General features: G+C 23.8%; 8 protein-coding genes across 8 annotated transcripts; 5 read left to right on the forward strand and 3 right to left on the reverse strand. All coding sequences in view use genetic code 6, as the record gives it.

Moving 5' to 3' along the window:
* Window positions 1-143: 143 nt before the first annotated feature.
* TTHERM_00494090 (hypothetical protein) lies at window positions 144-2,399 on the forward strand (the record flags this gene model as incomplete). The annotated part of the gene is made up of 1 exon (XM_001023202.1): window positions 144-2,399. One exon carries the CDS (start codon window positions 144-146, stop codon window positions 2,397-2,399), a length of 2,256 nt encoding a protein of 751 aa, XP_001023202.1.
* Window positions 2,400-2,966: 567 nt separating this feature from the next.
* TTHERM_00494100 (queuine tRNA-ribosyltransferase) lies at window positions 2,967-5,109 on the reverse strand. Its single transcript, XM_001023203.2, has 7 exons — window positions 4,886-5,109; window positions 4,717-4,775; window positions 4,568-4,647; window positions 4,022-4,490; window positions 3,462-3,786; window positions 3,240-3,397; window positions 2,967-3,183 (listed from the first exon to the last, which is right to left on the reverse strand). Exons 1-7 carry the CDS (start codon window positions 5,102-5,104, stop codon window positions 3,078-3,080), a joined length of 1,416 nt encoding a protein of 471 aa, XP_001023203.2. The 5' UTR covers window positions 5,105-5,109; the 3' UTR covers window positions 2,967-3,077.
* Window positions 5,110-5,158: 49 nt separating this feature from the next.
* Window positions 5,159-5,605, forward strand: TTHERM_000494109 (Tim10/DDP family zinc finger protein; the record flags this gene model as incomplete). Its single annotated transcript, XM_012799620.1, has 1 exon — window positions 5,159-5,605. Exon 1 carries the CDS (start codon window positions 5,240-5,242, stop codon window positions 5,603-5,605), a length of 366 nt encoding a protein of 121 aa, XP_012655074.1. The 5' UTR covers window positions 5,159-5,239.
* Window positions 5,606-6,982: 1,377 nt separating this feature from the next.
* TTHERM_00494110 (NLI interacting factor-like phosphatase) lies at window positions 6,983-9,005 on the reverse strand (the record flags this gene model as incomplete). The annotated part of the gene is made up of 7 exons (XM_001023204.2): window positions 6,983-7,915; window positions 7,973-8,122; window positions 8,185-8,307; window positions 8,413-8,593; window positions 8,672-8,758; window positions 8,808-8,924; window positions 8,983-9,005. The coding sequence occupies 7 exons, from the start codon at window positions 9,003-9,005 to the stop codon at window positions 6,983-6,985; spliced, it is 1,614 nt and encodes a 537-aa protein (XP_001023204.2).
* An 876-nt stretch (window positions 9,006-9,881) lies between these two features.
* Window positions 9,882-10,298, forward strand: TTHERM_00494120 (hypothetical protein; the record flags this gene model as incomplete). Its single annotated transcript, XM_001023205.1, has 1 exon — window positions 9,882-10,298. The coding sequence occupies one exon, from the start codon at window positions 9,882-9,884 to the stop codon at window positions 10,296-10,298; it is 417 nt and encodes a 138-aa protein (XP_001023205.1).
* A 525-nt stretch (window positions 10,299-10,823) lies between these two features.
* TTHERM_00494130 (translation factor GUF1) lies at window positions 10,824-13,041 on the reverse strand (the record flags this gene model as incomplete). The annotated part of the gene is made up of 5 exons (XM_001023206.2): window positions 10,824-11,471; window positions 11,528-11,959; window positions 12,010-12,428; window positions 12,501-12,677; window positions 12,858-13,041. The coding sequence occupies 5 exons, from the start codon at window positions 13,039-13,041 to the stop codon at window positions 10,824-10,826; spliced, it is 1,860 nt and encodes a 619-aa protein (XP_001023206.2).
* Window positions 13,042-13,575: 534 nt separating this feature from the next.
* On the forward strand, window positions 13,576-14,847 carry TTHERM_00494140 (60S ribosomal protein L18; the record flags this gene model as incomplete). The annotated part of the gene is made up of 4 exons (XM_001023207.2): window positions 13,576-13,578; window positions 13,646-13,738; window positions 14,333-14,709; window positions 14,781-14,847. The coding sequence occupies 4 exons, from the start codon at window positions 13,576-13,578 to the stop codon at window positions 14,845-14,847; spliced, it is 540 nt and encodes a 179-aa protein (XP_001023207.2).
* Window positions 14,848-15,775: 928 nt separating this feature from the next.
* TTHERM_00494160 (3',5'-cyclic-nucleotide phosphodiesterase) lies at window positions 15,776-20,876 on the forward strand. The gene is made up of 14 exons (XM_001023209.2): window positions 15,776-16,428; window positions 16,622-16,719; window positions 16,771-17,026; window positions 17,098-17,321; window positions 17,387-17,476; window positions 17,535-17,648; window positions 17,713-17,746; window positions 17,798-17,935; window positions 17,997-18,160; window positions 18,222-18,606; window positions 18,671-18,822; window positions 18,932-19,311; window positions 19,375-19,844; window positions 19,900-20,876. Exons 1-14 carry the CDS (start codon window positions 15,895-15,897, stop codon window positions 20,497-20,499), a joined length of 3,639 nt encoding a protein of 1,212 aa, XP_001023209.2. The 5' UTR covers window positions 15,776-15,894; the 3' UTR covers window positions 20,500-20,876.
* Window positions 20,877-21,060: the final 184 nt, after the last annotated feature.

Consider the following 21,060-nt stretch of genomic DNA (forward strand, 5'->3'; position numbering starts at 1 on the left):
GAATTTTCTTTTAATTAATGAGTTATAAACTTTCTCTATAAATTTCTTAACATTCAAATCAAAAATTTATTGTAACATCATATTAAATAAAAAGATATCTTAAAATAAATTAAAAAATTATTGCTTGAAATAATAAATTAGGAATGAACAAGCAAACTCTTATTATTTTAGGGCTATTGATTTCTACGGCTTTTTGCCTCTTTGAAAACGATAATCTTGTAAAACCTATTACAACATTAGAATAGATTGAACAAGTACGTAATGGAGGTGTTGATCGCTTGTCTGTGGTAATTTACTGGCATGAAGACAGCACCTAAACACCCACTATTGAAAAACCAATTTATGATCTAGCTTAATAATATGAAGGATTTTTTAGCATTTATTAAGTTGATTGTGAATTTTTCTCTGAAGAAGAAATAAAATATTGTGGGCATGAAAACACTGTTAGAGATTTACCAGTTGTTGAAATATTTGCTCCTCCATCTTCAAAGACCAATCCCATTACTAAAAAACCAAATGAAGTTAAAGTTTTGAAATATGGTGGTAGTATCGATGCAAAGTCTATCTCCACATTTGCTATTCCTCACATGCCAAGCTATGTTATTAGAAGACCCTCTCTTTCTTAACTTTCAAAAAATATTCTTAGTCAAGTTGAGCATAAAAAAGTATTCCTCTTTACTAATAAAGAAGAAACCCCAGCTCTTTTCAAAGCTCTTTCTGCAATTTATCGTTATCGCTTAAAATTTGTAGAAATAAATTAAAGCTAGACAGATATTATAAAGTAATTTAACATAAGTAACTTCCCAACACTATTGGTTGCATTTATCAATGATGATGGACAGGTATAAGGAGTTGCATATTAGGATTAGTTTAAAATTAGCAAAATTCAAAGTTTCCTTGATAAATACGCATTGAAAGAGAAAGTAGTAGTAGATTTTGATATAGAAGGTAGACATGAAGCAGGAGATTCTTCAAAGCAATAATTCTAAAGTGCTTTTAATGATGAAGATGAAGAAACAAAAGAAATTAAGGATAATTCAGTTGAAGAATTAAAACAAAATAAATATGATAAAACTCTTCTTTAAATTGAAGGAATTGTTGTACTACACGTTTATACAGAAAAGGAGAAGTAGCATGCAGAATTTCTTCCCCTTAAGGAGAAGTTAGCAGAAGCTTCTAAGTACTTTGAATTCTTAGCAGATACTCCTGAAAAGGTTGCATTTGCAGAAAGTACTTTGGGTATCAAGAGCTTCCCTAGTATTAAAGTTTATCCTTTCTAAGTAGAAAAGAAGGCAAATAGTAAATACGTGTATGGCCATAATATCAGCTCTAAAACAATCATAGAAGAAATAGATGAAATAACTGATGATGAATCTACTGGTGTTTCAGATGATAAAACTTTCTAAATGCTAATGAGTTCAGCACTCTAAGAAGGTAAAATAGTTTAAATTCTCTTCCATGCTAAGCCTCGTATTCCTCTTGGTTTCAGATTAGCAAGTAAAGGCACTGAATATAAAAAGAAATTCCGTTTCCTCAATTACAGAAATGCCCCTTAATAGTTATTATAATAAACTGGTATCCACAAAGTACCAGCTGTTTCAGTTGTTTTCCGTAATGTTCCAGAAGAAGAGAAAGATACTCCTATCAAGCCTGAGTAAGTCCAAGGTACATAATATACTGGCAAATTGACTTACAAGGATTATAGCTAATTCTTAAACATTTTCATTACAAAACCTGGAGAGACAAAGACAAAGAAAAAAATCACTGAAATTGTCACTTAATAAGATTTAGAAAATGTTTGTATGAAAAAGTCACGTATCTGCTTTATTGCTCTTTTGAACGGTGAGCCTGAATTGAGAAAGTTTAGCAACGAAGACGATGATGATTAAAAATCTAAGACAAAGTTACAATAATAATTATAGATTTATGATTAGGTAAAAGATAAAATAGGAGACAGACCTGTTACTTTTGGCTGGATTGATGCAGTATGCCATTCAGAAATTTTGGCTGCCTTGGAAATATATGAAGATAATTTACCTAATTATATTCTTTACAATGGTTCTCAAAAGCATTTCTCTGCTCTGATTGGTAGATTTGATGTAGAGAATCTTGAGAACTTTACTCTTAGAGGTATTCAAGGTAAGACCCGTATCCAAACTCTTCCTTAAGAGTTGAAGCTCACAGACCATGACTGTTAAGTTTAACATGATAAAATAAAGAAACAAAGAGAAGAATACGAAAGATAATAGCAATCAAATAATGATTTAGAAGATGAAATAGCAAGAGAAATTCTTGAAGAAGAGAGATTAAAAAAAGAAAAGATTGAAGCAGAATTGAAATCAGAAAGATCATCATCAAAGAAGCGCAAATCAAAAGGAAAAAAGAAATAAGATTTGTGAAAATAAAATAAATTAATGTGAATAAGCTTAAAATTTAATTAAGATGTTATTTAGTGTTATTTTTATTAGTTTAAGTGTAAGCTTATAATAAATTTTCAATCATTAAAAAGTAAAAAAAGATTTTTAACTTTAAAACTTTTATCAATTTTAAAATTAATTTTAACACGTTATTATTTGTTGATCATCTCTCTCTTTGTATTTAGTTTACATTTTTTATTCAAATGTGTATCTATTATTCCTATAAATATAAGTAATGATTATCTATATTTTTTAGAACAGTTCTTTTAAGATTACAAATTCAATGTAAGATAAAATCAAATAAAGTAAGAAATAAAAATGATAAGCCATATGATATTGTAATTAGACTATTTCTATAAATTTAATTAAAAATTGTACAAAAGATTAATTTTTATTTAATTAAAAAGCAAAATTTTAATACAGAGATATTATGATTTGCTATAAAGGTACAGTTTGTTATTTTTTATTCGTCAAATAACTTTTTTAACTCTGAAATAAGGTTTGAAAAGCTATATTTTATTTTAAAGTTTGTTCATTAGTTTTAACATTTGTTCATACAATAAAATATTATAATTGATAGATTTAATTTTCGTTAAATTAATTTACTATTTACATTAAAAGATCACAAAAAAATAATAATACATCAACTAATAAATTATATCACTCATCAAATTTTATATTTAAGTTTATCTTAGCAGCAACCATAGCATCTTGTATCCACTATGGAATTTACTTTTCATGGCTGAAATAGTTTTTAAAGAACTCACTTTTAATAACAAATTAGGAAAAATTAGAGAATAATTAAATTTTTTAAATATTTACTTAACAAATTCTTCCATTCTACCATCTAAAATTGATTGTCTAAATTATTTCATCAAATTTAGTAAGAAATATAAATTGTGCTATGAAATCAAATGACAAGCAGTTTCTTCCTTGGCTATAGTATTGTGAAGGAATGATCTTGAATATCTTTGGCAAGTCTATTTTATGTTTTCATCAAAATTAGCAAATGTAAGTAAATAAATAAATAAAATAATATTTTACTGGACATTCACAGCCTTCTTCAATAGGCTTAAGGTCGAATTCTTTATCAGCATTTTTTAATCTCATAAATCCATACTTAGTAAAAGCAGTTCCAAATCTTGCAGTTCTTGTAGAGAAAACACAGTCAAACTAATCAACACCTAAACATGAGCAAACAATCAAATCATCAGGATATCCAACTCCCATAAGATATCTTGGCTTATCTTATGGTAAGTGATCTGTACAAAAATTGACTATCTTCCAAAAATCTTATTTGTCTTCTCCTCCTGCTAAACCACCTATAGCGTATCCTGGAGCATCTCTTTTAATTAATTCATCTAAACAGCTTTATATAAAATATTTATTAAAAAACGAAATAATTTTATAATCTTTGAATTCAAATATTTTTTAGTTGACAATACCGAATAATTAGGCATATTTAACTTAATAACAAACTTAATATTTGACAATAATTGGACAAAAGAATAAGAATGTAATTAAAAAGTAAATTCTTTATTTTAGAGATAAAAGCATCTACTTAAAAAGATAAGCTAAACTGAAATATTTAAGAAATTAATTACTATTTTCTCAAGCCAAAATCTAAACCGCCTTATACGATAGGGTAAAGATTTTAAACTTCTTTTCTTTCATGAGCTTAAATATTTCTATCAATCCATCTGACTGTTCTTTCACATGCAATTTTCATTCTTTCTCCTACAGTTGTTGTTTATACTACATCATCAAGAGCCATCATTATATCAGCTCCAATTTAATTCTAATTATGAACAGAATCTTCAGGTCTTAAAAACATTTCAGATCCATCAACTGGTGATTCAAACTTTACACCTTCTTCAGAAATTTCACATAATTTAGAAAGTGAAACCATTTAAAAACCACCAGAATCTGTCAAAATATTATATTTCCAATTCATAAACTTATGCAAACCACCAACTTTTTCTAAATAATCTCCACCAGGCTAGTAAGCAAGATGGTATGTGTTACCTAGAAGTAATCTGCAACCAAGATTTTCCATTTCTTAGGATGTTAATCCTTTTAAATTAATCCAAAAAATATAATTATTTTCCTTCATTTTCATCAAAAAAATTAAAGAATTTATATATATTTACCCTTTATAGTACCCTTTGTTCCTACTGGCATATAAACAGGAGTTAAAACTTCACCGTGAGGTAATGTAAGGGTAGATGCCCTAATTTTATAGAAAATTTCATTTAATTTATTTGTTATAACTTGTAGACATCTTTTAATATTTATTTACCTTGCTTTGTTACATGTTTTGTGAACTACGAATTTTAAAGCCTTGTTCATGCTAAGAGACTAAATTATTAATTATAAATAATGTTAGATGTTCTAAAGATAAGCTATAAAGTTAAAGACTAAAAACTATTTTATGCTTTTAATGTTGCTAAAATATTTTAAATGATTACTTCAGTCTTTAATTTTTTAACTGGATTTTCTCCAAAATTCTCAGATTAACCTAATTATTCGACTTTAGAGTCTTGATTATCCATATAATCTAACTATATACAAAATAAATTAATAAGTTTTTATTTATTTAGCTAATTTTTAATGATAAGCCTTTTAATATTATTATCCTTCTTGGAGTGTTTAATTAATTTTTTTTTAGATTTTGCATAACTTTGCATTAATTTATTGATGCATTTGATCTGATAATTTAATACAAATATATTGACACTTAAAACATATCTAAATCATATCCATTTAAACTTAAAGAAAACTAAAGAATACTAGAGAAAGTTAACAAACAAAAGAAATATAAAATGTCTACTGAGAAAGAATGGAAAGAAAAAATTGAATAATTTTATGATGACACTATTAGCTTAAATACATATAAGGAAATGTTTTATTTGAAAAAAGATACATTTGGTGAATTTGAAAGTGTAAATAGCTAGTTTGATCATGACAAAATAGTTTGCATGGCATATGCTATTAAAGATATTTCTAAATAATGTTTCAAATAATGTATAAATGTTCATTTAAATGATTATCCCAAATAAGAATAATAATGCATTAGATAGTGTATAGAGTCTTAAATAAAAGGAATCCATTTAATAATTAAAAAGTTTGAGAGATATTAATCAAAAAGAATATAAGAAATGTACAAATAAGAAAATTAAAATTAGTGAATTAATGAAGATCTTATAAAACGATTTATTTTATTAGTAAAAGTAGAATTATTGTTCAAGAAAATTAAAAATGTAAATGAAAGTTATATAATTATGCGCATACCAAATTATATAAATAAATTAAAAGTAAATTACACAATTATGAATTTGATGTTTGATCTTTAATGCTTGAAATTATGTTCATTATAAAGTATTTGCTTTTCATATTGTTTTAGGATAATAAGTAAAATCTAAAATTTAGTAAAATAAATTAAAATTTTATGATTTTAAAAAATTATATTTTATTGAGTTTTTAAATTTTGTATAATCTGTTGCTTAAAGTTATAATTATTTTAATTAAAATAAATATTTTTATAAAGATGTTTGTGATATCATTTAATATTCTTATTTTTAAAAAACAATAAATTTTGTTCAGATAAATAAACTTTTTAACTGATTGATTTTATCTGATAAATGTTTTACTCAATTAGTCAAAAAAGCTTTATTTAAGACTAATAACTGACTAATAATATTAAATTAGTTTATTTTTTATTAACATTAATTAAGTAAAATATAATAAAAACTCGATATATAAATCAAAAATTTGTGATAAGTATTGGATCATTTTTAAAAAAATAATTAAATCTTAAAATAATTTTTTATATTAAACAAGTTACTTTAAATTTGTAAAAGATTGAATGATAAAACTTTTGATTCATTTCTGGAATTTAAAAACAACAAACATGATTTTTGATTCTTAATAGATAGATCATCATCATCATCCCATAAATTCAAAGTATAAATTTTAATTGATAAAAATGATAATAATTTTTTTTTACAATTAAATACATTCTTAAATTTAGTTTAAAAACTACAAAAATGTTTCAAAAATTATATTTTAAATTAATTTAGTTAATTAAAGAGAAGTATTTAGGATATTAATAATTTATTTTGTTTAAAATCTTTGAATATATTTTTTAATTTAGTTTAATCAGATAATTAACCTTTAATAAGCTTATATAAAATTACAATTAATTTAAAAAAGAGCTACTTCTTAATATATATTTGTTATTGTTTGGTAAATTATTTTTTAAGGATAAAAATTAGATATTTTGAAGCATAAAATATGCAATATATATAAACATTATATATTTTTAGTATTTACAATTTATCTTTGATTTAGGAAAAAGTAAACAAGGGATTGTATTAATTATTCGTTTAGTGTGTGATTATTGTAAGGAAGTAAGTATATTTATTTGTAAGTTAAATTCCACAAAATGTGGGTTAGTCATTTGATTCAAATAGTTGCCTCTTATTATAGTGAGCAGTGCATAAACATTTAATTATAAATTCAAAATTATATTTAAGTACTTCTTTTTTAAAGAAAAGGATGGATTATCAAACTTCTTTTGCAGTATTTGGTGAATTAAAGTTTTCTTCCTTCATATTGACCTCGATAAATTTAATAGCTTAAGATGCACATCTTCTCTTATGGGGTTGAATTATTTTTCTTTTAGGGCGTTTGATGAATTGTTCAGAGTTGTCAATTGTGCTATTTTAATTATGTTCTATTTCTTCTTTGCTGATGCAATGAGCAGATTACTCAGAACTTACATCTTAGAGATTTGAGTATACAGGACTCTACAATACATTTTGTAGATTAACATTTGCTTATATGTTTTCTTTTTCTGGGTCATTTATTGATCCTAATTTATTAAATAGTGACTATTTAAACTAAGTAAAATCAAAAACTGTTTTTGCAGCAACTTTATGAATATTCTTAAAGATGTGCTTCTTTTCTGATTGCGATTCCTTTTCTTTATGTTAATTTTTTTCTGGAGATTTTTTGATGGGTTTAGCTACTTCATCATTAGAGAGTTTATTATTATGTTTGTTCATACTTTATTAAATTTTAATAGCAGCATCAATATCATCTTCAAAGTGGTTAATCATTGAATTACTATCTTGCTTTTTGTATTCTTTGCTATCCAGTTTAATAGTATCTCCCAAGTTACTGGACTCGTTTTCATTGAATTTTAAATCAATAGGATCAATTTTACTTTCAGTTTTTTCTGTTTGAAGTCTGCTTTCCTCAACAGCAATACCTCTTTAGAATTAGCATTACATGCCATTAATATCAATATAATTTATTACATTTCCACTGTAATAGTCATTCATATATGCTTAAATATTTCTTACATCTTTAACACTACTCATAAATTTTAAAAACGGAATCAGATTTAACAATTCTTGATCGCTATTATTATCTATCTTAAAATCTTTGATTTGGATTCCATTCTCAGGATTTTTTTTAAATTAGCTAGCTTAATTCTAATATTTTATTTATAATTAATTAGTTATAGTTAGGTTTTAATTAATTAAATTTACATCTATGATTATTATTTCTCCTATATTTCTATTCAGTTTGCAAAGGTCTTTATATAGATTTCCATTGCTATCTATTGAGCAATTCTCTCTAAATATTCTTACATTAACAAGACTTTCACAATCTAAAAAATCTATCACAGCATTAGCATACTATTTTAATAATATAGAAAATTTAATCAATTATATTTACTTGCAATAAAAACAAATATTACTTCCTTAATACTTGAAGTGAATATTATCAATTCATATAATTCATTCATCTCATTTAAGAAATTCTATACTCCAGGACGAAATTTTACCCAAACATTCTTTCCTCTTCCATTAGGAAGATTTACCTAAAAATTTTAGCCAAACAACATTCATGTAAAAAATATTAATTTCAATTAAATTAATGATGGAAGTAAAATAATTTTTAAGAATGCTAAGTATTTTAATGCTACTTTTATTTTTAAGTCTGCAGATTTAAATTCTAATACACTAGATGTGATTAAAGTTTCATCTAAGTCTAAAACTAATGTTTTTTTCCCAACTAAATCATACTCTTGAGGAGGTATTTTAACTGGCTATCTATCAACAATGCCTTCTTCAACAAATTCTTAGATTATATAGTTATCTATATTCCTATTATAAAAAAATTGATTTTAATAGCAGAATAAACTAGCAAAAAAGCTGAATTGAGGATATCTCAATTTTAATTACTTCTTTTAAGATTGAAAAATATTTAAGCACTAGCATAACTTAGCGTATAAACTCATTGGTTGTTAGTCTATTTCTTTTAAATCTTTGCTATATACAAAAAATTAAGTTTTTACTTTGAATTTTACTCTTAAATTACTCCTCGTTTTTTAATTATAAATCATATTCGCAAGGTAGGGTTTCTTTAGTTTTAGTAGATAAGTGCATTGATGTATTCTGATTAAGTTTACCATTAACACAAGTCTCTAAATTGTAGCTTAAATTTTAAAAAAATTCATATCTAAATTGGCTGTTTCATATGGATTAATTATTACCCGCTTCCTTAGTACACTTGCATTTTATACTCTTTTTTACCTCTATACAATCAATATTTTCTTTAATTTTTGTAATTGGTTTTCTTATTAGATCAAGCAAAATGAAAATCAAGTACTTTTTGAAAAATTTATAATTAAAATTGATTGAAAAATAATCACATATTAATTTACATAAAAAGATTACTAACGGTAATTCATAATAGCTTTATAACAATTATTTATGCTATCTATCTAATATAATATGGATATTTAATCTTTAGGATATTAATTTTTACTGTAAATTATTTTGAATCCACTGATTATTACTTACAACAAAATAGCTTCATTAACACATTTATAACTAATAATCTGCATTTTTTAAGTTTTTATTTGTTTTTTTTCTTCATTATCTATGCAATTTTTCTACTTTTTTGATTTTCAGCATCAAAATTTAATGAATGAAAAAGCAAATATTATAAAAAAAGAATTGTTAAAATTAGAAAATACAAAATTTAATTTACTCAAATTTTCTATATAAAAATTGTTTAAACTCTCAACTATTCTAATATTATCAATTATTTATTCCAGCATTTTTATCTAATCATTTTAAGAATGCATAAATGAAAATACTTTTATTTTTAAACTTGAGCTTACAGTGGAGCTTTTATCAGCATCTCTCAAAGACAACATTATTTTTCTATATTAAAATTAAAGGTATTATAAGAATTATAAGTTGTAATTAATATAAATTAAAAGAATAGTGAATATTGATATATAGTATTGAAGAGTTTAATAGATTTGAAAAATTAAGAGATTATTAATTAATATTAATAATAATACAAATTCATCAAAAAAAAATTTTTAAGCAATTCGAGAAAGTAATTTAAGCATCAGAAAAGCCTATTTAAAATATTAGAATTATGTCGCTAACAAAAGAAAACATTCAAAAGTTTTGTGAAAGCCAGCCAAAACAAGAATAGTAAGAAACAAAGAGTCAATATGATTTATCTGATTACCAAAGTGAATTTTCTTTGATGTCAAATTTGACAGCATAATTCACAAATGAGCAAAATCGCCAAAAAGCTAAAATTCTTAACAAAAAAATGCTATACAAAAAGCTAGAGGATTTCCATAAATAAACATTTCATACTTTGCTTCAAAAAAAAGGGAAATAGTGTCACGTTTGCTCTTCAGAATAGTGTAAGCTAGGTAAGATGAATAAATTACCTACTGTCTAGATGATGTTTGCAAATGTATTTGTTACTTCAAAACTATTCTTAAGCAGCAAAAAAACAGTATCTCATTTCGTAAACCAAAAGTCACTAAATAAAATGTGAAAAATGTATTAGCCAAAAATGTTTTAGCAAAAATATCTTTCAATATCTTAACAACAATATATATCAATACTTTACAAATAATAAGTATCAAAAATGTATTAAATATTTATATATTTCAATTTTTATATCAGCCTATTTCAAGATTAATAAAAGTGATTTTAATAATTTCAAATTTTTATTTATTAATCTTTCTAAATAAAGATATGTCTTTGATCAAAAAAAATTAATTGCTAAATATCTTCTTATCTCTATATAATTTACTGATATTTGCTTAACAATTTTTAATTACTTTACATATAAAATATATTTTTTTCTTTTTTAGAAATACTAATATGAAATACAAAATATGCAATTAAAAAAATGTTTTACGATAACCAACTGACTAAATAAATATTTTACTAAATAACTAACAAAGAAATAATAAACTAATTAATTACTTTAATTTTAGATGTGTTAAAAGTAGACGTATTATTTATGTATGTATTTAATTATATATATATTTTTTTTATATTAAACAATAAAAACTCAATTTTTTAAAATATCTACAAATGTGTCTTTTCCGATTTAAACTCTACCGATAGAACGCATATTTTTTTTACCTTCTTTTTATCTTTCTAAAAGCTTCTTTTTTCTTGAATAATCACCGCCATAGCACTTAGCTGTTACATTTTTTCTTAAAGCAGGAATTTCCTCTCTTGCTATAATTTTTGATCCTAGTTTTGCTTAAATAGCTACAGTAAATTGTTATCCAGGTAATTTTTCTTTTAACTTTTTGCAAATGTTCTTACCAAAATCATGAGCTCTTCTCTCATGAACCATAAATGAAAGAGAATCTACAGGTTCTCCCATTAATAGAATTACTAATTTTTTAATCTTAGCCTCTCTAAAACCAGAATGATAATAGTCTAGAGATGCATACCCTTAAGTTGCCGATTTTAATTTATCAAAAAAGTCAGTAATAATCTCACTTAGTGGGAAAGTATATTTCAATTTAAATCTTTTTTCATCTACTATGTTGATTTCTTTTTATTCTCCTCTTCTTTCATCTGCTAAATTCATCACAGCAGATACATACTCTTTTGGACATAAAATTGTAGCTTCTGCCAAAGGTTCTTCGTAATGTTCTACAAGTCCATCATCAGGAGCCATTAATGCATTTTCTACTTCTAATATCTAATTATTTATTTATGTTAACATTAATGAAAATTATTAATAGCAGCTTGTAATACTTTTTATGAATTTCTGAGCTTTGCCCTATAAGGTACAGAGGGAGTAGTTAAAAAACAGTCTAAATTATATTCATCATCAAGTCTTTATTTGAATACATCCATATGTAATAGCCCCAAAAACCCACAACGGAAACCGTTACCTAGCGCTGCACTGCTTTCTTTATAAATATGAACAGCTGGATCAGTTAAAGCAAGCTTGTAAATACTCTTTTCCAACTGCATATAATCCTCTGGATCATCTGGATAAAGACCTGCAAAAACCATAGGTCTTGCTTCTTAGAACCCTTATTCAGGTTCTACCTCTTCATCTGGTTTATGGAAAGTATCACCAACTCTTGCATCAGAAACAGCTTTCATATTGGTAAAAATATAGCCGACTTGTCCTGCAGTTAAAGAGTTTTATGGTGTCATTTCAGGATTTAAAATACCTACCTATAGAAATTTTTATTAGTTTTTGATAAATAAATATGTATTAAAATTACTTCAAAAATATCATATCTTTTTTTAAAAGCACAAGACATGATTTATTCTCCTTTAGCTATACACCCATCTTTCACTTAAACAAGCATTACAACACCTTAGTCTTTGATGAACCAACTATCAATTAAGAATCCCTTGAAGGGCTTGTTAATATCAGCTTTGGGTGGATCAAGCTTTTCAACTACAGCCCTAAGAACTCCATCTACTCCAACACCAGTCTTTGCACTAATAAAATGAATATCTTCTTTTTCTACATCAAATTATAACTGCATATTTTCAGCGACTTCTTCAGGATGAGCAGCTGGCATATCAATTTTATTAATAACAGGAATAATTTTTAGTCCGTTATCTTTAGCTTTTTCATAGTTGCTTAATGTCTAAGCCTAAATACCCTAACATGCATCTACAAGTAGCAAAGATCCTAGTTTTCAAATGAAATCAGTTATTTTATTTAAATTTTTTAACATTTCAAAAAGAAAATTCTTTGAATTACCACTACAAGATCTCATACTTCTAGAGACTTCGTAATGAAAGTCAACATGACCAGGAGTATCAATTAAATTTAACAAATACTTTTCGCCTTTATATTCATAAGTCATTGCAGCTGTTTGAGCCTTAACTGTAATACCCCTCTCTTTCTCAACCTAAAGCTTATCTAAGTATTACTCTCCTAAATATTTTTTAACACATTAATATTATGTACAATCTCTACTATTTCTTCAATTAATCAAATAAAAATATTGCTTTTCTCCACTAAATCCATTTTTAGCAAGTATGTAAAATTTCCGCTAAAGATTTATTTAAAACTTATTCATGTTTATTTTTTAGTCTAATGATAAACAAAATATACCTTTTACAATTGTTCCAGTCATTTCTAATATTCTATCAGCCAAAGTGGATTTTCCATGATCAATATGTGCAATAATGTTGAAATTTCTAATTTTATCAATAGGAAAATTTGGTTTTGGCGAAGCTAAGAAATATTTAGGAATCTAATTTATTTAAATTGTTTATTTGAAAATCTTTTTTAACATATTTCAGCTATAGCTACCTAAAAGTGCTAATATTATTCGTATGTCTACCTTTTATAATAATTATATATTACTGATTGGTATAAAATATTTGAAATAAAAAGAAGATATTTCTTAAGTTTTTAATTAAAATAATTAATTAATTAATGCCATTCTTTATTTTTACCAAAAAAAGTAATAAGCGTGTTTTATTAACACAAAGTATGGAATAAAATTATTTAAGCAAAATTTTTTCACAAACAAAAATAAAATTATTATTTAGTATATCAGTAATATTAAAATTTTGAAAAACTATATATATATATATATATCTCTCATGACAACTTTTAAATATTAATTTAAAAAGAATTAATAACAGTATGTATTTGAGCCAAACAAATGTATTTGTTTATTTATTTATTTTTGTATTTAGTTAGATAAAGAAATTAAAAAAGTTTGAGAGATAAAACTATATTTACAAATCTTAAGAATTGAAATAAGAAACTTATTAAAAACTTTAAAGATTTATTACTTAATAAGAATACAAGCAAAAGGAAAATGGTATATATTTTTAAAGACCTAATCATATTCAAATGAAATTTAAAATTATTTTTTTTTAATTTCTTAGGCTATTGATTTATATAAGCAAGGCAGAATAGTTAGAAGATCCGTAGTTAGACAATCTAAAACAACCAATGTCTATCACAAGCTTTTAATTAAAGTAATTTTTTATAATCTTTCTTTATAAGTTAAATAAATAACTATCGCCTTCATTCTTAAGCATAAATTATTTTAAGTATCAATTATTTTAGGACTATATTTAAACATGGCGTTTATGATATTATTTTCAAAAAAAATTTTTAAATAGCTGTAGTAGGCTTATCTTTACCTTTTGTATGAAATATTAATGAAAAAAGTTAACAAATATATAAAATAGAACTAAATTTTTGAAGTTTTAAAAAAACAAAATGTTATTTTCGATTATAAAAGATCAATCATAAAGCATTTTATCTAATATGATTAAAGTTTTATAAAATACACTAATATATTATCTAGTAGAAAACCATAAACCAAATAGTAGAAATAACAAAATAAAATAGCAATTTTTAATTATCTACTTGCTAAATTAATTAATAAATTAATAAATTAATTAATTAATTAATTGGTTGATTACCCAGAATATAAAAATATTGTGATTTTTTGATCAATCAATCAATCAATTATTTTATTTTAAATATTATTTTAAATTAAATTAAAGATTTTTGTATTTATAAAATAATAATAAATATATTTGTTTATAAATAACTCTTTAAAGCTTTACAAATTCTTATCAAGAAGAACTGATTCTAAATTCAACAAAACTATTTTAAAGAGATTAAGTACCTCCAAATTAAACAGATTCCCTCTTTCTTTGAGCAGAATTGTTAGAAATGCTTCTGATTTAAATAAAATTATTGTTTCTACTGCTACTGTTACTAATGACGAAAGACTCTTAGAAGTTCCTAAAATGACTGTATGTGCTTTTAAGTTTACTGAAACTGCCAGAAAGAGAATTCTTGCTGCTGGTGGAAATGTTCTCACCTTCGACCAACTTGCCCTTAAAGCACCCACTGGTACTAACTGCCATCTTTTGAGAGGTCCTAAGGAAAGAGAAGCTTACAGACATTTTGGAAAGGCTCCAGGTCAAAAGGGGTAATATATTTACATATTACTACTTATTATTAAAATTTATTGATTTTAAATTATTTAAAATATTATAAAAGTTCTCATTCAGCTCCTTATGTTAGATCTGAAGGTAGAAAATTCGAAAGAGCTTGCGGTCTTAAATGAAAAACATAAATAACAAAAACTAATAAAAATATAAAATAAAAAATAATAAAATATAAATTAAAAAAATATTAAAAATCAAATTAAATAATATTTTTAAATCAACTATATTATATTATTTATGTATATAGTATAAAATAAAGCATCTAAAATTTTTATTTAAAGATTTAACTGTATCAATCAATAAGAATAATTTTAAGCTCCATTTATAAAATATAATAAAAACTTTTAAAATTTATTTATTTCATTTGTAAAAAAAAACTGTAAAGTGCAAATTGTTTTATGAATGTAATAAATGTTATGAATATAAATTTTGATAAGAAAAAAACTTCATATTTTAGGAAATTAATTAATTAGTTTCTGAAACTTAAATCTGAAAAATCTACCTTAAATTATCTATTTTTAACTTTTAAAGGATACGAAAAGAAGAGGTGATGAAAGGACATTTGTATTTAACTTCTAAGATAAAAATTATTAAATTAATTAAACTTTACTTCACCCATTTTATATTTCTTTAAATTTTAGTAAATATTTATAATATATTAATTTTATTTTTTTATGAATTATTTGATATTTAATCAAAAATTATAAAATATTATTTAGTAATCAAAATTATTTGTTATTCAAAGAATTTAAATTTTAAAATAAATTTTATATAAAATAATCATAAAAATTTAATATTGCTATTTATAATTTATTTAACTCTTTTTATTATCATAATTTTTTTATGATTCAAATAAAAACATTTATTTTGTATTGAATTAAGCATATTCAATTATTTATTATAAGCGATTTTGATTATTAAAAAATGATAAATAAAACAATAAAAATCAACGGTATTATTATATTTGGTGATTCTGAATGAGTCATCTTTTAAATAAATTATTAAAAATAAGGTAACTCGTATAGCATTAATTGATTTATAAAATTTCTTAATTTTTACATTTAAAACGTAAAAATAAAGTATAGTTCTTTAATAAATAAGATAATAAATAAAGTAAGCAAGATAGATAGAATACATTTTTAAAACTTAAATAGAACCTATATAATATGACAGATTAAATAAATTGCTTGTCTGTAGTTCTAAAAAATATGCAAGCAAAGAGGCTACTTTCATTTAGTGAAGTGGACTTTATTACAGATGGAGCAACGCGTGGAAATGACAAAATTTTAGGAATTCTTTAAGATTTTTTCAATGAAAATTAATAGCAGCAACAAGAAATAGAAGTATTCGAAAATAAGATTTTGGATTTTTTGAAAGAGCAGGATACGCGGTCTATTCAATAAAACCAAAAATAAAATGATTTAAATAGCTCTGAAGAAAATGAAAAATCATAAGAAAGCCCATCAAAAACTAATATTTAGGTACCTCTAAAAAAAGGAGAAGAAGTAAATGGAACAAGTTAGTAGTAAAATAATAACATTTCTAATTTGGCTGAAAAGAAATCTAATCATATAAGCTTTGGCCATTTTTTTTCAAATAAAAGCGAAAATTCTGATAGTTAAAAGTTTATTTCTACTCTTAGTTTGCAAAAGCAATAAGCATTGCAATATTTAAAATCTATTCTTGATTTAAAATAAAAGGTATGTATGTAATCTATAATTTTTAGCTTTAAAAAATGTTAAAAACATATTATTTTAGAAGAAAAAATTTACTGGGCATCTTTGTTTGAATTATATTTTGGTTTATTATGCCCATTTTTCTTATTTTATCTTTAAATAATAATAACAAATAATTTTAACTCAAATAAATTATTTTGGTTTTATTAAATTAAAGAACTCTAGTATTAGCGAGAAGCAATCGAATCAAAAATATAGTGAAGACTTTGATTTCTTATGTGAAGATCTACTCATACATCTTCTTAGCCCAGAAAAGTAGATACCACAATTTATAATAAAAATTTAATAGTTATTTACAAAAATTAGGAGCGATTATAATCAGGCAGAATAAGAAATAACTCAACTTCTTACTCAAAAAAAAAATATAATTAAAGAAAAAATATTTGCTTCCTAAAAGTCACTTCTAAAAGCCTCTATAATAAATTGTGAAATGTATTAAATTGTAAGGTACACTAAAGAAATTCTAAAAAATTTATTTGGAATTTGTGAGTTTGAGGTGGCAAAAATTCATAATAACATGATAAACACATTTTAATCAAAGAATATTATCTAATTTACAGGCGTAAATTCTCCTATTTTTAATTTCATGAAATATTTATAATTGATGCTTTCAACATATTATTAATATTACAGGACACAAAAGATGAAGAGGAGCTTAAAAAATAATTTAATTAATATGTGCCAAATAAGGTTTTTTTGTTAAATGATGCACAGAAAAAAGATTTAGAAAATTTGTTTTGCTTCGAAAAAAATAAGGAATCTCTTATGATATTAAAATCGTAGGATGATGATGCTTACATTTTAGTTTTCCACGTTAATCCCCACTAGAAAGGCGATTCTTTTTTCTCGATTTTGGAGTACTTATTTATAGTTTATTAAATGATTTTAGAAATAAAAAATTTTAATTGTATTTATAAAATAGGAATAACTTTGATAATAGTTTTAATAATTTATTTAAAGATTAGATCATCTCTCTACTTTGCATCTTTGTTAGAGATAAAGATTATTTGCAGTAACATTAATTGACAAAGGTTAAAAATTAACCCTTAAATTTCAATTCTTATTAAAAGAAAAAAATATTTGCACAAACTCGTTAAGTTGATTGAAGAATATATTAAAAAATCAGAACTCATACTCATTGAAGATATTAGAATTTGCTTTCAAAAATATTTTGACATACCAGCGTATATTTAAATTATATATTCATGTATGTAAATGCTCTTATTATATTTTCAAATTAAAAATTAGGTAAATTATTTTTGGATGGGAACAACTGCAATAGGTAAGAATCATTCAAACTTTTATAAAGAAATTTAATAGTTTTTTAAAATAGGTTAATTAGAATAACTAAGTTCAGTAAGAAGATTCTTGTAAGTATGAAATATCTATACCTATAGCTAAAATTACACTTAAATGCTATCTTACTAAAGCTCATTATAGCAAACTATTATAACTCCAAATATTTGAAAAGGTTCATAAATATATTTAATTTTAATTTTATATTAAATTATACTGAACATATCAAAATATAGGTAATGACAGCTATATATAGTGACCATCACTAGAAAATAAAAACTCTGCTAAGCAAATTCACTAATTACATGTACTTTCTGAGGAATGGAGAGATAGTGCTTATGGATTTTAATAATAAAGGAGATTTAATATTCATATCCTAAACTTTAAACCCTGCAACTATGTAAATAATCATTTTCGTATAAAATAGAGATATTCATTTAATCATATTTGCTATAAAAAAGTGAAAAGCTAAAAATAAAAATATCTGAAAGCAGTGACAGTGTTGACCCGTCCTTTTATTTTAATTATTTAGATATTTTTTAAAACAACTAACATGTAAAAACACTCATTTAGGAAATACGTAATGATCCTGAAAAATTTAGTATCAGAAGTGAGGGAGATCCTCATGTTGAAATTATAATAAATCCTTCAAGTAAAAATGATGGTAAAAGAGGTTTCAAGATATTTTTAAAGTAGGAAGATTTTCATACTTTAAATACAATATCGATATAATAGCCATCACAAAATTTAAAGGAGAAACATTTACCTTAAGTTAGTAAAATTAAAAGGGCTATGCATAAGCTTTCATTTATTACAAGGACATCAAAAACAGCAATGTCTAAAGATGTAAACATTTTAATTAATCATTTAAGCTAATATAAATTTACATAAAATAAATTTTTGAAAAAAGATGGTACTAAAAGATCCTGATGTTAAAAACTCTTGGGTCAGAGAGTATTTACCAGACAGAGATTTACAAAAAATATAAGAAGATGAAAATCAAAAACAAGATGGCAATTAAAATAGATCTAATTAGCCACGTTTATTTAATCCTCAAACTACGTATATATATTTATTTATTTATTTATTTATTTATTTATTTATTTATTTATTTATTTATTTATTTATAAGTGTTTAATTATTTTACTTTATACTCTCCAAATAAAAAAAGCATAAATAGAATTTCTGATGTGCTTCTAACAAGTTAAAATATAAGCAAGCCCTAACCACAAGATCTAACTAAAAAAGAGCAAGAAGATACTTTACTTGACCAATTCAAGTTTGACATATTTAAAGCAGACTAGAAAGAAAAAGTTAGGATAATTTGGTCTATTTTCTAAAAAAGAAACTATTTTGAAAAATACAAAATTCCTATAAGTTAATTTTGTGAATTCATTTAAGAGATAAGATTAAGATATAATAAGAGAGGAAATCCTTTCCATAATTTTGATCATGGTATCACTGTTATGCATGGATGTTACATGCTTTGTTGTTAGACAGTAGCACAAACAATCATAAAAGAAATTAATGAATTTGCCTTAATTTTTTCAGGTAATTTTTTTTATTTTTAAAGTTTTCCACTTTTTATTGAATATTTGTACTTTTGAATAAAAGGTCTATGTCATGATGTTTCTCATACAGCAAGAACGAATCTTTTTGAAGTAAATAGTATGTCAAAGCTAGCTATTCGCTACCATGATAAAAGTGTATTAGAATAACACCATATTGCTGTTACATTTAAAATTTTGAGGAAAAAGGAAGCAAATATTCTAACTTAGCTACCTTTAGAATAGGTTTAGCAAATAAGAAAAATAGTTATAAGTAATATATTAGCTACAGATATAAAGTAGCATTTTGATCTATTAAAGGACTTTGAGCTGAGGTTTGGCAACAAAGGGTTGAAGTTAAAAAATGATTTTCAAATAAACGAGTAAGAATGTCAAAGTGTTACTACATATTCAGATAATGATTTAAATTTAATCACAAATATGATGATCCACGCAGCTGATTTCCATGGCAATGCATAGGAGTTCGAGCTGAGTAAAAAATGGAGTCTACTTGTCAATCAAGAATTTCAAGCTTAAGTAAGAGTTTAACAAGTTTTATTTGGATTTAACATTTTATTTAAATTAAAAATAGTATAAAGAAGAAGCAGAAAAGAATATCCCACAAACTCCATATTTAAAAGATCTTGATAAAAGAGATATATTGGCAAAAAGTGAAATCGGTTTTATAAATGCTATTGTTAAACCTCTTTGGGAGTTACTTAATAAATTTTTAGGAGATGACTTACAAATATCAACAAATAATTTGTCAAATAATATCAAATAGTGGGATCAAATCAACAAAGAATGCAGTAATTAAGAGCCATCTTAAAAATTAAATAGCATTGATAAAGTATCCACTAATAATAATACAAATAAAAACAATGAAGACAAGAAAGATGAAAAGTAATCACCAAATAATTTATCTTAAAACGGAGAATAGCATAAAAGTTTGGAATCTTCACCACTAGTGAATAGTCCAATTTTAAGCAATTTATCTAAAATAGAAAAGAAATCTTTATTTAAATAAATTACTGAAGAGAAAGTTCAAACATAAAGTGAATAGGAATAAAATTAGTTATAAAGTAGTGAAGATTAGGTGTAGTAGTAAAATGGAGAACAAGCCTAAACATAAAATGAATAAATTAACTAAAACTAAATATAAAAAAATAATGAAAATAGCGAAGAAAAGTGAAAAATATCGTATACATGTCTACGATGTGAATAATAAAACTCAATTATTTCAATTAAAATAATAACATTAAGCTACTTAAAACAGAGAAAGTTTAGTTGGTTGGTTGGTTCGTTGCTTGGTTGGTTGACTGTCTATCTCTATGATTAACTGTCATACTGACAAACTTAGTAATTTACTAACTAAGTATTAAATATATATAAATTCAGAAAAATGTAAATGTAATAAACACACAATATTATTTAGTTAGTCAATATTTATCTTTAATTTTTTCCTTTTTCTTATTGAATGAAATTAATTTACATTTGTGTTGGTTGAAATAAATTTAATATTAAAAAGTATTTAAATAAATGAGATTTGTAAAAAGCCTATATTTTTTATTTTTTTGCTTGCTTCTTTACTTATAAATAATTTTTCAAATTTTTAAATAGAAAGACTGGTCAAAAAAATTTTAAGGTAAAAAATTTGAATTATATATTTTATTTTTTTAAGTCAAGAAAAATTAAATAGATCATTTTTAAAATTCTTACTTTACAAAAATAATAAAAATTAATACTCACTCTA

Source organism: Tetrahymena thermophila (genome assembly GCF_000189635.1).
Source record: "Tetrahymena thermophila SB210 genomic scaffold scf_8254446, whole genome shotgun sequence".
In the NCBI taxonomy this organism is placed as follows: Eukaryota; Ciliophora; class Oligohymenophorea; order Hymenostomatida; family Tetrahymenidae; genus Tetrahymena; species Tetrahymena thermophila.